Consider the following 16,217-nt stretch of genomic DNA (forward strand, 5'->3'; position numbering starts at 1 on the left):
AAGCATCAGAAGTGAAAGTAAATTTTCTACTATGCATAAAGAATCCATCAATCAAAAGCCACATTCCACAGAGCTGCTGAAGTGGCATTCTTTTTTTTTTTAACCCTTACCTTCCATTTTAAAATCAATACTGTGTATTGGTTCCAAGGTAGAAGGACGGTAAAGGCTAAGCAAAGTGACCTGCTCAGAGTCACACAGCTAGAAAGTATCTGAGGCCAGATTTTAATCCAGGACTTCCCATCCCTAGCCCTGTCTCTCAATCCACCAAGCCACTCAACTGCCCCCACAAAAGTGATACTCTTAAAGCACAAGTCTGATCATACATGCTCTCCTGACCAAGGACCTCCTATGGCTCCCTACAGCCACAAAGACCAAATAGACTTCTATGTTTGGTAGTTAAAGCTCTTCACCAAATGGCTCCAGATAACCCTTCCAGACTTATTCCACATTACTCCCCTTCACACAGTTTAGTACAAGCAAATTTTTTTGTCTCTCACACAAATCAGTCATTCAACAAGAATTTAATCTAGGAAGTTAGGAGATACCAGTACAGAGGGTGAAAGAATACATGCCAGAAGTCTATATTCTCATGAGGGAACCCACATTCCAAGGCGTCCCTCTAGACCCTTTTGCCCAGGCTGTCCTCCATGCAAGAAGCATGGTCCTTCATAACTGCTGTCTTTTAGACTCCCCAAGGCTTTCTTCTGATCACTCCAGCAGTTGTTAATTCTCCTCACAAAACAATCTGTATGTACTTTTTATATATCTGGAGTCTACTCATGTGTATATATGTTGTTTTCCCCAATAAAATATAGGCTCCTTGGGATTCAAGATTGCTTCATTTTTTCCTTTGTATCCCATACAATGTTTAAGGAGTTGAGATATTACTATTTCCACAAAGAGAAGTACAAAGAAATCATAAAGCAAAATTAAAAAATAAAGCTATATAAAACAAAATACAAAATTAAACAAGGCATCTAAACAGGATAGCCTTTTCTCGTTTTTTTATCAACGTTTACAAAATTCCTCATAATAATTTAGGCCTGTCAATGATACCCACTGGCATCGCTAAGCCCCAGGGGTAACATTACTGGGTTAAAAAAATTGATTCTTTCCAGAGAAGGAAATATGACAAAGGACCCCTATATTTTATTCTCTCCATTATACTTGACTACCCCTAACATATAGAGCTAGAAAAAAATTTAAAGAACCTCTTTTTATATCAAGATTTTAATTTTCTCCCATCGAGAATAATGCTCAGAAGAGATTCTCATAATATCATACAAACCTTGATGCTGCATTGCTGAGGGAGATTTGTTCATAGGTGAAGCTACACGAAGGAAAATGCGTTGCCTCCAAGAGACACGTCGAGGAGTGATAGAGATTCCTCCAACATTTAGGGAGTCACTGCTACAGGTCGATGAAGTCCTTTTCCTTCCCTCCCCATCACTGTGGGAAACAAGCATTCAGATCAGAAAAGTTCTTGAAATTGATCACGAAGGACTTTAAGCAAAATGGTAGCCCAAGTCATTCACAGTCTGTATGACAGGCAAACAAAACTCTGGATATAAAGAAGTCATGGGCAATATGGAGTAATGCACAGCCAAGGGTTGTCTTCCCTCTGCCCAAGGACCAAATAATTTAACAAAAATAACTGGCCAAATAAGGAAGAGAATTAACTAAGCCTGAGTAATAAACTCGGTAATAAAAGGCTCGTCTCTGTTTCTACTCATTCCACAGAATACATAAACCTCTTATTCTGTGTTCTAGGATGAGAAAAATATGTTTACAGATGGCTACCAATTACTTGTCTTATGAATCTCCAGAACATGAACGATTTAGCAAAGCAATTTGCTACAAATGGCAATTCCTCTAGTGTCAATAAGTCTGCAAATTAAGAGAAAGGCAAGGAGCTCCCAGGACAACTCTCTTCCTCTATCCTTTACCATATTATGTAAGGTGACTACAGTTATCATTGCCTCCTTGCCAATGACTGTCGACATCTCCAAGCTGTCAGTTGTCAGTAAAGGAAGATAAGATAATCATACCAAATAATACTTAAAAGTGTTGATCAACCTTATTCCTTTCACTGCACAAGAAAGATTGCTCTACTCTCAGTTTTTATCTCTAGCCAATAGAGTGTCTGATTGAAAAGATTATATATCAGACCCAACTTTAAAACAAATAACAAGAGAATGTCGTGTCCATTACTGGGAACAGAAAAGTTGCCATCGCTTCTTTTTTGTTTTTAAAAGCCTTGTATAATATGCCTCAAAAGAGGATGAGAAAAATCCTAATATGAGACCCAGAAATTGAGGAACGTGAGAGATCAAAGCAATTCAATAATGAAGCCAGAAATGGCATTGATGGTACTCAACTCTACTTCTGATGCCACGCTTTGATGCCATGCTTTGATGCCACGGTCACTGAAAGCATAAGTCAAAAATCCGTCAAAAGGAAAGAGGAGTTGCTGACACATAGAATTTTATCCTTTTATGTTCTAAGCAAATGTGAATCCATGTTCAAAACAAAAGTTCAACAACTTAACAGGCATTTACTGTGCAGCAACTATGTAAATAAAAGTCTAGTAATTAATTCTGGAGATGCTGTTTGGGGCCAACTTTATCAGTTATGAGACATATCTAACTCTTAGATTTTACACAACCAGCAAAAAATGAAATAATACTTCAAAGATCAGATTATGCAGATCTCTGGGTAACATAATGGACAAAATATACTTAAGAGAAAAATATCATTTTTCCAAAACTTGATAAAGTTAATTTCTATTTCTACAACATTTTTTACATACCTTCTCTCCACTCAAATAGTCACCCAACAGGGCGCAGACTCACATCACTTATTGCCTATACTGTACTTATGGGAAAATGTCTCCACAATTCTACTTGCCCTTTCTAATTTTCAGTCTATATCCTTTCCTGCTGTCTAATAAAACATGTTTTTACATCCTAACATCCCTTTACATTATCATTATTTATATCCTAACATCCATGTACATTATCATCCCTTATTTCTCCTTTCTTAATCAACCCTGTGATAGGTGACATCCGACCTGATCATTTAACTCAAACTGTTCACTCCAAAATTACCAATGATCTTTTGTCAAAGACACTGACTTTTTCTCAGTCTTTCCCTTATAGGTAAAAGAATTTGATGCTGATAATTATCTTCTCTTCCTGATTACTATCTCCTTTCTTGGCTGCCATGGCACTGTTCTCTTCTGATTCTCCTTCTATCTGATCACTCCTCAGTCTCTTTTGCTGGACCATCATCCACATGATGGGCCACAGCTGTAGATGTTCCCCAGGCTCTATCCTGGGCCTTCCTGTCTTTTTACTTGACAATCTATCTCTCAATGATTTCATCAGCTCACATAGGTTTTAACTACAATTGCTAAGCAGAAGACCCCCAAACATATACACGTATTCCTATAGGCTTGTCACTCTTGAGTTCTAATCCTGCATTAAGAATTACTCATTGAACATTTCAAAAAAGATGTCTGCCTGTAGGCATCTCCAATTCAACATATCCAAAACATTATCTTTTTCCCCAAAATCCATCCTGTTTCCAAAATTTCACAATATTGTCAAAGGTAACAGAAATTCTTCCACGTTCACAACTTTAGCATCTTCATTCCCCCCCCCTCATTCTCCGTCATCTCACATATTCAACTAGTAACCACAACATGTCTGGCTGACATTCCCTTTTCTCAGCTCACAAAACCACAACTGTATCTAAGCAATAGCAACACGTTTCTAATTGTTTTCCTGCCTTAAATCTTTCCTGTCAATCCATTCCTTCCAGATCATATCATTCCCCTACTCAAACTTCAGTGATTCCCTATTATTCCTACAAGCAAATAGAAACTCCTTTGCTTGGCATTGAAGACCTTTCAAAACCTGGCCTTCTTAGTTAATCAACACGTATTTATCAAGCATTCACAAAGCAACAGGCACTATGCTGGGGACACAAAGCTAAGAAGTGGCTGCGGTGGGATTTGAATTCAGGTCTTCTTGCCTCTAAGCCCAGTACTTCACCACCTGATGTAAGATCATCTTAAGGATGAAAGCATTAGCAATGAGGGGAACAGATAAAGGTATTCTTCAAATGGCAGAACTTGCATTGAGGCATGACAATCAAAAGGCACAAAGAGGAGGGAAGAAAAGGCATGAAAAAAAGCAGACAGATTTGTGTGAGAGGAACAACAACAGGCCCATGTGGCTTGTGATACAGTACAGTAGGAACAGAGAAAGAAGAAATGTGCAGAGACTGGAAAGATGGGAGGGACTAGGTTGTGAAGAATGCAACTGAAAAGAGAGGAGTCTAGAGTTACAGGGAGCCCCTGGACATCCACGGACACATCGACACATATGGAAGGTCACCAGGATCAGGAGGAGGCTCGGGAAGGCAAGAGACCAATCAGGAAAGAAGGGTGCCAGTTTGAGCCGGGTGGTGGCTAGGAGAGCAGCAAGAAGTGGGCTCATGGGAGAGACCTTGTCAAAGAAGACACAGTCCGAGTGGCGACATGGGGTGAGGATGGGGGAAAGCTGGAAAACCAGTGCTGGAGTGGAGCTGGGAGGGTTTGGGGGGGGGGGGGGTAAGCTTAGATTAGGGATGAATCTGAGGAAAGATGATTTCTCCTTTGGACGTCCAGGTTCAAAGCCCCATTGCCATGAACTACTCACTCCCACTTGCCCCACATCTCCATTCCACTAGATGTTTTTATCTTGATAAAGTTATTTCTCCCCAGGCCCACAGTCACCATCTCTCACCTGAATCCTGACAATCTCCTTTAAAACAGTCTCCCTTCTCTGGCTTGTCTTCCTACAATACAATCTATCCTCCAAAAAGCTGACAAAGCAGTTTTCCTGACTCGTAGGTCTGACCTTGTCACCCCCTACACTAACTCTAGTGGCTCCTTGTTCCCTCCAGAATCCAATATAAAGGCCTGTGTTTGGGGATTTAAAATTCTTCCTAACTGAGCTCCTTCCGCTCTTTCCTCTTACACTCCATACTGGCCACTGTTATGGTTGCTCACACGGGCCTTCCATGGCCCTTTTCACACTGTTCGATCAGCTCCTCTCCCTCCTATTTCAAGGCGCGGTTCAGATTCCACTTCCTGCAGGAAACCTTTCCAGGGCCCCTCAGTCACCAGTATCTCTGTGGTATACATCTTGAAGGCGATCTAATTACTTTTCTGCCTCCCATGTTAGAATATAAGCTCCTTAACAGTGAGGACTGTTTTTGTCTTTGTTTCCTTGGTACCTAGAATAGCTCCTTATTATATATACTCTTATTACAGAATGAATTCTTAATAAAAGCTTGTTGACTGACTGACTAACTGACAGCATGAAAGTCTTTCACAGTCTGGATCCAACTTTGCTGTTCTAGACATATTGCATAACTCTCCCTTTGGCATAGTCTAAATTCCAGCCCAACTTGCCTATCTATCTGCTATATCTCCTACCTCCATCCTTTACTCAGAGCATAATCTCCCTGAGAACAGGAACTATTTCAGCTTTGTATTGCAAAAGCACAGCATCTGTCACACAGTAAGGGTTTGCGGATTGACTGGTCGATTCACAGAATGCGTCCCCTCAGACCATCTCTTAGAATCCTTACCTTATTCCAAGCCTCAGGTCAGGAGGGGAGCACTTCTCTCAACATTATCGTGCGTGTACTGATCTGTTTACTTGTATCTCCCAAGAGAAGAATAAGCTCTCACAGGCGGGGACTCCTGGTCTTTTCTGGGCCCAGGTCTTTCTGATAGCGTTATTGTTTTTTCTTTGATGCTTAGTAACTAGCCTACAGCAGTTGTTTAGTTTAATAAACACCCACTGAAGGAGCCTGAATAACTGTTTCTCTTTCCTCTATCCAAGTTCTACTTCAATGCTACAACACGTATGTAGGTGACTCAGGGCTGCCAAAAAGATTACACCAGGAGATGCCAACTTCTATCCAGCTGTAAGAAGCTGACGAACGTCAAGTGAGTAGTGACTGACTTTAAATCTGTGGTAAGAGGACCACCAGCCTAATTGTTCATTGGGAAATGTCGTGTTTTGTTTTGTTTTTGTCACAGGAATTCACAAAACACTCAGAGATTGTGATATGCATCACTAGACAGAAGACTCACACTGATGTAATTGTATATTCTTAAATAACTTTTGTAAGTCTGTTATTCTTCACTTCCTCTTTTGAGAGCACTGGTATCTATATTCTCCTTTTAGGGATTACTAAAGTTACCCTTTACTAAGCTGTGTATAGGATAACTTGGGATCCAAACACCCTAGTCTGAAAGTACTATACTCTCTTCTACACAATTTACAAATGAGTAATGAAAAACAATTTCTGAGAGGAACAGGTAAAATAGACAAAAATTTTCTATTTGCCTAATTAACTATTGTGAGAGCAGAAAGGTATCAAGGTCGTGTTTCTAAGAATCATTTACCCACTGAAAGTTGTGAGAGTTTGTTTATTTGTTTATTGTTTAATTCAACAACCATTAATTAAGACTTACTATATGCAGAGCACTAAATACTGGGAAGTTTGGTAACACATGGCTCATACCCTCATGAATCTTACTGACTAGAGGAAGAGGAATAAACAAATAAGTAAAGAAGATAATAACGATAGATGATAACTGTATTTGAAGGTAATTATCAAAAGAAAAGATTAGGGGGAGCTTCAGGAAGGAGATGACATTTGAATTGGACCTTGAAAGATGGGGGGAAAATTGACAAGCAAAAGGAAGAGGCAAAGGCATGTAGGAAAAAAGTACAAAGTATGTCTGGAGAATAGAGTTTTTCAGTTTAGATTGGGCTTACAGTATATAATGGGGGAATATGTTATGAAGCAGAAGAGATAGAGTGAAGTCATACTGTGGAGCCAGTAAAGAGAATTAAACCGTTATTTAATAGGCAATAAAGAACCAGCAAAAAAAAATTAATAAAGTGATGAGCAGATTTCTATGTAAGGAAATTAATTGAGGTTGTCATTAACATAAAGGCCATATTGCAGAAAGGAAAAAATAAAAGTAAGTAGATTCTAGCAATACAACAAGTCCAGTAGAAGGGCAGAGAGAATTTGAGTTGTTACAATGGTAGAGTCAACAGGTCTTGTTAATTAGATATGAGAAGGGAGGTAGAGAGCAGTCTAATTTATAGATAGATAGATAGATAGATAGATAGATAGATAGATAGATAGATAGATAGATAGATACTGAATGTGGAAAATTAGGTAAATAGTTATGCCACTTGCTGAAATAGTGAAGTCTTGAGAAAGGTGAAGGAGAAAAAGATAATAAGCTTGGTTTTCAGATATATTACCTTTGAGATGCTAATGCAATTATGTTCATAAAATGTTCTAGATGTGGGGCTAAAAATCAGAAAAAAGAGTCTGATAACTTATATCACTTGCATAAAAGTGGTAAACTGAAACTACTGAAAATGAACAAGACTGACAAGGACAGAATTAAGAGAAAGGAGAGAACCTCTGGGGGGAAAAAATCTATTCTTGAAGTAAGGAACAAGATAAACCGGTGAAGGAGATATATGTGGGAATAATAAGAGAAGTAAGAAGACAATCAATAAAAGTACTGTCTCAAAGGCAATGTCCAAGAAGAATTGATGTTAGACAAGAGTTTCAAGTGCTTACCAAAAGTTGAAGGTGAGAGGTGAAGGCCTTTAGTTTTAAATAAGAAATTAACAAGAGTCAAGAGGGAGCAGTTTCAATAGAACATAAGGATACAGGAAAGAGCAATAAGTTTCTAGACAAGGAATGTCAGCGTAGCAGCTAATGGTACACTTAAGTGGAATCAAAGCTGATTATCAAAGAAAGTGAAGCTGGAGTGAATGAGGTGAGAAACTCTAGGAGTATTAAAGATGGGTAATGAGATCATAATTCAGAGTAAAGTCTAGATCTAGCAAAAGTGAGAAAATGAGAAATTGTGGTCAAAGAATGGAAATAAAATTTTCTGGTACGTGAAAAAGATGTCATTCTAAAAGCTGGCAAGATCTAAAGTGTGATTATGTTTTTGCAAAGCTGAAGTATGAAAGAGAAGGAAAGGGAAGAGAAAAAGGTAGACTTCAAGGTAAAACTCTACAATACATCTAGTATCATCAAAGGATAAGGTTTCAAGTAAAACATAAGAGGAATATTGTGCAAATATTGGTTGAAAAGTTTTAGTTTTTTATAATGAGTTGATGTTCCAAAGGCCATACCAAAAGAGGTTTGGAGATAGTGTGAAGATGGGATTAACTCTCCCCTGCCCGTTTTTATTTATTTATTTTTTTAAAACCTTGCCTTCCATCTTAGAATCAATACTGGGTTTTGGTTCTAAGGCAGAAGAGTGGTAAGGGCTAGGCAATGGGGTTTAAGTGATTTGCCCAGGTGTGAATTTTAAAACTATTCCACCCTAATTAGACCATTCTTTAGAAGATTTGGTTTAGCTATTTCCTGATCAATAGCAATAGAGATACTTGGAATAACAGAATCAGGTCATGGAAACTCTACATTTCTCCTCCCTTCTTAGTTTAACAAGATTTTGAAGGTCTGCATCAAACTCAAGACTGAATTATCTAAGGAATGGCCTTCAACAGACATGTGCAGAAAAAAGGACAGACCTCTGGGCTGTCCCTAAGTCAATCTAAGTCCTCATTGGTACAGATGAGATGCAGAAAAGTGATGTAAAAACGTCCATATAAAGCACATCACTTCCTGTCCCTTCCTCTTTCCCTGGAGAGGTGACTCTGGCTGGCAGCGTGTTAGGCATTCTGACATTTTGGGAGTAGTGGCAGTTATTTGTCTGGGTCTTGGCGGTGAGTTTTGTCCTTGACCTGATACAGGTTCAGACATCTCAACTGAGCCCCTTTTGGAATTCAGGTTGATTCTTTCCTCCTTCACACTCCAAATCCTTACTTTCTAGATCTTCTAATCTTCCCACCAGGTATCAGCTAGGCGAGGGAGAATCTTTCACCCTTTCCTTCTCCCTTCTTCTTAATCTTCTCCACTATATCAATTAAATAACCATAAAATTTGGCAGCTCACTTGGGTATTTTATTATTTGCGTTTTTCATTAGGATTTTTATAAATAAAATCCTTGGCAACCTAAATTAATTATACATTCAGTCTCAGCCATAATTTCATCCTTTACACAGGGTCACGCAGTTCGGAAATGTCTGAGGTCACATTTGAACCCAGGACTACTCATCTCTGGGTCTGAATCTCAATCCACTGAACCACTCAGCTGACCTCTCCCCCTTGTCCAATTTTTAGATTTAATTACCAGAAGTGTATACATCCCAATTATCCTTAAGTGGGGGAGGTCTGTGACCCACGTGTGTGAAAGTGGATGATGAATCAGAACCCAATGACTGCCCCTGGGGAGTCTTAAGCAAAGCTAAAAGCTATAACTGGTCCATGTAAAAGTGGCAGGAAGGCACAGGAAGTGATGAAAGGAATGGTCTTTAAAAGTGGCAAGAACTTCCTGTGACCAGATCTTTTGCCTTCCACTTGACCTTGGAGGAGCTCTGGCTGAAGACTGATTCTATCAGGACTACCATGTGGGTAAGTGAGAAAGGCTAACTCCTTTCCCTGGTTTGTTCATCTTAGAGGAGTCCTTATGGCTAAAACCCTTGTTTTTACTTACCTCTGGTTCCCCTTTGCTGGGGCCTCTTAAGCCCTGACTGGTTTGGACCAGGCCCAGTAAATATCTACTCTCTCTGATTTTCTTACTTTCACTCTCCTTTTGTAAATAAATTACCATAAAAAATCATTTGGAATTGAGTAATAATTCCTGGCAACCATACTCTTAAATAATTCAGTCCAAACCTTTAATTTTAACCCCTTACATTTGACCCATACAAAAGTCACGCTTGATTCAGTTGATCAAAATAAAAGCTATTAAAAATAAAGATGAGAATTCAGAGAGAAGTAATAACAACAAGAATATAGTATTAGACATATTCTTTAACACATATTAACTATAGGTGTTTGTTTAGAACTTTAAAGTTTCCAAGCATTTTACATAAATTACATTCTTTACAACTCATAACAACCCTGTGAGGGAGACACTCACTAGAAGCTTACTATGATCATTTTACAAAATAGAAAACAGCAGTTCGGACACATTATGTGATTTTTCTATGGACACAAAGAGGCAGAATTTGAACACTAGACTCTCTTACTCCATATCCAACACTCATTGAGCACATACTACCTCTCTGTAGGTTTGATCTTTAAGTAAAACAGTAAGATTGGCGGTGAATACAGAATTAGTATATTATAATATTGTATCTAGGGTAAACTGTAAGACTTTTTTGTGTTTTCTTTCTTAAGTTAAATTTTTTAACAAACATATATTCAGGCTACTTAAAAATCAGAAGAAAGAACTTTCAATAGGTACCAATTTAACAACTAAGAAAAATTTTGATTATAGTATAAACAGAGTAAAAATGTAAAAAAAGTAAAATGTAAAAATTTCACATTTTAATGGCCAATAAAGTAGGGGTGGTTGAATTAAAAGAATAAGTATCAATAGCTGTTGAATCCATCCTATACAACCTTAACTTAATTCAAATAAAAATCAAGATGAGTCAATTCAAATGTTAAATAAAATCTTGGTATTCTAATAATACTTCAAAGCTCTTTTCAGGCCATCATTAATGGTATCTAAATTGTTTGAAACTAAAAAGATGACAGGGGGTGCCTCAGTGTCTCTTAATCACACTTACAAAAACAAAACCTTTAGAAAAAAAATCACAAAGTAGGTAAATGAAGCACATTTTTTCATTACCCAATATTTCATTATGGCTTATTTATGAACACAAGTAACTTAAAGGAAATCAATGAACTAAATGCTTCCTTCTACTTTTAATACATCTTTTACAATGACAAGTAAATCAAACAAAAGGCTTGATATTTATCAGTTAGCTATTTAAGCCTACACTGGGAAGCTAATACATTTTAAAGCACTCTAATTAAAGAATCTACATAATAATTCAACAACTTTATTTTTAAAAATATATCTTGAAAAAACATTTTATTTTCCTATGGAAATTTAAAAATGCTGTTATAGATTAAGACTAATAACATGCATTTTCTTCCAAAAACTTGGTTTCTTTGCCATTTTATCATTTAGTAAATATGTATAACTTACTGTAGCAATTTGCTTTCATTTTGATATTTTATATTCAATCCTTCAGCTCCCTGGTATCCTTGCTTCTAACATCACCAGAAGCACATTTCCAAAGCAGCAATTCCAAGAATCAAAACCATGTGAATTACTCTTGATCCAATTGTGTTTATATCAAATTCCTTCATTCCAACTGACCCAGGAATAGCTTACCATGAAAATGATTCATGCCAAAATATGAAGGGTATGGTTGGAGGTAAGGTTAGAATGTAGGGGGATGTTTTTCAAACCCTGATATTGGTTTTTCACTTTTTCTTTAATTCAATCAAACCAAGTCAGGAATTAGATATGAAAAGTGATTTATAAAAGACAACAAGGAAACAAGCTTAACACTCCTTTGGACACTTAAGGAGAATGAAGCTTAGCAAATTTACAAATAAAAATGACTTTTCTCTCTGGCCTTTCTACAGGTCTGGTAAGAAAAATGATTGTAAATTCCTTAAGTTGTTTAGTTCCTGCTGTTCCCTTTTTTTAATGCTAAGAGATCATTTTAATGCAAATAACCTACTAGAGCAACATCATTTTGAAAGGAAAGCAATCAATCTATAAGAAAAGACTAATGTGTTAACATGTCAGAATTTCCATATTAAGTGTTGAATAGCCAAAACAACTCATATCCACTGTTCCTACATATATTCACTCATCCTCCTTTATCAACTTTTCTCCTTTCCTTCTATTTCTAGTTTTCCAAAATGTATAACATTCCCCCCATCCCGCAGCAGAAATGCCTAGGGAAAACATTCTATGCTAGAAGCTTATCTCCCAGAAAGATATGAAAGTGAAAAACCAATCAAGATAGTAAATAAAGTATGAAAGATTCTTCTTAGAATGAATTATAATAATATAATAGTTATCTATGAACTACAAATGCAGTCCTTCTGGACAGTCATCTAAAAAGGACAAAAAGAATCTTAGATTCTTACTCCCATCATGCAAAGTAGAGAGGACCCTGGTCTCTCCAGCCAATCAATCAAAAGGAGTTTTTTCATAATATAAGTAGGATATGAGCTAATTAAATTATAAGATAACCTTAAATATGTAATTAAGTAAAAAACCAGACTATGTCTCCATTTAAGCTATTAAATTAATATGATCTGTCCCAAACAAAATATAAAACATGAACCTATCAGATTCAGGTTGGTTTTGTTGCAGTGGAAAGCATTGGTCACAGTGTCATAAGTTCTATGAATTGCTGGCACAATACATTACACCAACTTTTTTTAAATCTGAGGACCAATGACAGACTAGGCAATCTGCAGAGTACTACAAATCACATCATCACAGACAGGGTAGAAGTTCTAACATAACATACTAACAAAACTGGCTTGGCATGTTTTTGTGTTGTTCCCTGAAAATGTCTTAATATGCCATTTTCCTAAAAAGGATTTTTATAGATATTAGAAAATATACTCAATCACAATAGAACACTTAACTATAACAATCTTGGTAGCTAAGAAAGATTAAGTAAAATTAAAAACACTTTAAAAATAAAAATATTAAATAAAAGTTGAAACTAAAACTAACCTTAAAAAGCACAGCACGTCAAAATTAAATCTATAAAATTTGGTGTCACTAAGTGTGATGAATGAAAAAGGAACTATTTACAAAAGACACAAAGAAAGTATTTCTCTTTCAAAATGTTTCAAGAGAGGTTCTATCACTGTAATAAAATTAAAAAAAATAAGACATTAAATTGTGCATCATATGCATAGGCTTCTATCTTCATGCAGTTTTGCTATTCTTAAAAAAAAAAACTGTTCTGATTAAATTAAGTGCAGATTTGACCTGCTGTATGGACAACTGATACAAAGTGTAGAGGTTAAATTAAGGTAATAGAACAATGAAAAAACATGAATACCACAAATAACCAAAGTAGTGAACTTCCTTTTCTAAACCCCAGGCTAAATACAGATTTCTCAATTTGAGTAAGTAAAAGTGATAATAGCACAGCAAAACTTATTATGTAACAATTCCTTACAACCAGAGGTCAAGAAGTAGAATAAAGTTGCAAAGTTAATTTTACTAGGTTTTCAAAAATCACATTTTTATAATATCTATCTGAAATCTAGGAAGTAATTCTGAGGTGGTATAGCTACAATTAAATCTATTACTGATTATGAACATGTATTCACAACACATATGCAACTGTCAAGAGAAAATGAAGACATTTTCTTTTGAGTTATCAAAGATGTGGTCAAACTCTCAGATGATTAGTTAAACAAACCTGATAAATAAGAAACCAAAATCCAAAATCCTGGCTTTCCTATAAATCTATCTTACAAGGATCTTAAAGTCCTTAGTGGTTTCTGATCCACCAATGAGTCCTGAAATTGTGAGAAACACTTTATTCATCTCATCTGATAATTAGTATAAAAATACATGAAAAACAAATATGTTTTCTAGGTATGCTTTTCTAGGCATGCTTCTTTTCAGGTAACTCTCTATAGTATTCATTATTTCTAGTTGTGCCTTAAGCTCCACAAAAGAAGGCTTTTATTATCAATGATACTACATTTGGGCTGAAGGTCATAGTCGTTTTCTGGAAATGCCAACATGGAAAAGAGTTGAAACAGAGTTCTCATTAGAACTGTTAAGTCTCATAAAGTAAATTTCTTGGGAATAGAGAACACATCCCCTTATTTATATAACTCCCAGAGCACCCAAACCAATGTCATGCACCCAATAGACACCCAACACATGTTTTAAAAAATAATAAAGATGGGAACATAAAATTGATTTTTAAAAAAAAGCTATGTAGAGAAAGGGGAATTGATGACATTAGGAACTAAATAAAATTAATGAGCCTTCTTCCTTCATGACACATTAGCTTAGCTTACTTAAACTTCTAATCACCTTGATTCTGAAGCAGAGTCCTTCATTCTAGTTCAGCAGGGAAATAAGGAAGGGCATTAGCACAATAAAAAAGATATACATAAAAGATCATGGTAAATCACTGAAAAGGTTTGTTTCAAGACCCTATGATGATTTACCAACATGATTCATACAACAATGACACTTAATCAAAATTTACACTGTTTTTAATATGGGAAGTATGGGAAAACTATGGTATTTCAAGATATCTTCCCTAGGATATCTCATTTTCCCAACACAGATGAATATGACTAGATTCCAGAAAAGATGAATATTAAGATGATGAAAATGAACATGAATAACCATTACTTAATTTAGCTTTATGAACTTTGTGTTTAAAAGAAATAAATATAGAAAAGTTTAGATACAATTTAAGAATCATTACAACAGGTTGACATAAAATATATTTGATAAGCTCATCATTGTGCCACCACAATTCACTTTGAAATGAGATAATATAAAGGAAATAGTTATTCTCCTTTGCATTTTACTTCTAATGATGTATACATGACATAAATATGGATATAATAAAATTAGGAAATTAAAATAACTTAAATACCCAAAGTTAAGGATAATGGTTCTGAAGAAGTATACTTATTATGAGCAACATAACTTTAGAAATCAATCCACTTTGTGAGGGTACTGTGCATTATTATCCTATGGTTTTGCATATGGGCATCTTTCATGGTCACAGATAATTAGAAATTCATGAGGTATATTTCCTAAGAGAAATGCCATTGATCTAAAGTCAAAATCATTTCATGAAATTTTTACTTTCTCCTTACTCTCACATTTCATTGGTAAAATAAAATATGTTACAGATTATGATAAAGTAACTGTTGTTTGAGATACAAACTTTAAAAATTATCCAATCCCAGATTTCTGCTGATCAGTTTAAATAGAGGGAATCCCAAAAGTCTCAAAATAATTTTAATTTATTAAAGGTTAAAACTGCACAGGGAATTTCAAGACATCCAGTACAAGTGATATATGGGCTGGAAATTCTTCACATTATTTGGTAGAATAATTTAACTCTTTGGTTTATGGAGCTAAACTACATCATAGCTATAGGAAAATAAAGTAATTAACTTCACAAAAATGGTCCCAAGACTTCCAGAGTACTCCATGGTATAGAAACATGGTCTTTGATGTAAACTGATACACATAACTATAATTTCCAATGTAAATTTAGTGTCTATCTCTGGATTCAATATTCCCTCATTAAAATCAATCTAGAAAGAATATGCAAATGTGAATATTAGAATCCAATTCTAAAGACAAATGAATATGCCCACATAAAAAAGCATATAGTAGTCATTTTTAAAAGGTAAGATAATTGCTGTTATCCTCTCCATTTCCCAATCCAAAATTAACCTGCAAAATTATTAACAGACTTTCTTATTTGGAGGCATATTTTTGCAAAATAGAAGACGAGAATCTCCCTGCTATTCCTCTTACTTCAATATCCACCAAAAAAAAAAAGACCCTGATTATCCAATATCATCCTTAGATATCTCATCCCAAGCCTTGCAATCAATATTTGAAAGTGGGAAATAGATAAGAAGAGAGGGTGCTTTGAAGTCAAAACCTACCTTTAGTACCTTATAAACACAATACTACTTCACAAGGATCAGTACGGTTAAATATATTTTAACACATTAATATGATCTCCAATTAAATTATTTTTGAGAAAATTTGTAATGTAACTCCTTCCCTCTTTAGAGATCAGATTCTGTACTTAATTTACAGCGAGTCTAGATTCAAAACTACATTGATTAAATACTATTATCCATAGCCAATGCAGAGGAAAAAGTACTTGGAGAACAGATATCTGATAGATCTCTCATATCTGGATCAGATATTGGGGTTAATTTTTAATAAGTAACACATGGCTACCACATGAAAAACACATGGCAAAATGCCATACATTCAGGATCATGTAAATTAGTTACTACTCCATCTCTTCTGAGAAATATTTATATTTATACCTACACACATACACAATAGTTGCCATGCTCAAAAGCATCATTCCTGCACAAGAATGGAAAATCAGTACACATCTCACAGTAAAGCCAACATAGACACCACCATCATCACCATCTCCTTTTCTCCATACACCAAATGAACAGAGTAGGTG

At 35.7% G+C, this 16,217-nt stretch overlaps 1 protein-coding gene across 3 annotated transcripts in view; it reads right to left on the reverse strand.

Annotated features, from left to right (window-relative positions):
- The window catches only part of TBC1D4 (TBC1 domain family member 4), a 216,120-nt gene that overhangs the window by 27,018 nt on the left and 172,885 nt on the right, over positions 1 to 16,217 (reverse strand). For all 3 annotated transcript variants that reach the window (XM_007501450.3, XM_007501451.3, XM_056807214.1), the window contains one exon: positions 1,289 to 1,449. In XM_007501450.3, the coding sequence (XP_007501512.1) occupies positions 1,289 to 1,449 (161 nt within the window). The remainder of the gene's footprint in view (positions 1 to 1,288; positions 1,450 to 16,217) is intronic.

Source organism: Monodelphis domestica, chromosome 8, assembly GCF_027887165.1.
Source record: "Monodelphis domestica isolate mMonDom1 chromosome 8, mMonDom1.pri, whole genome shotgun sequence".
Lineage (NCBI taxonomy): Eukaryota > Metazoa > Chordata > Mammalia > Didelphimorphia > Didelphidae > Monodelphis > Monodelphis domestica.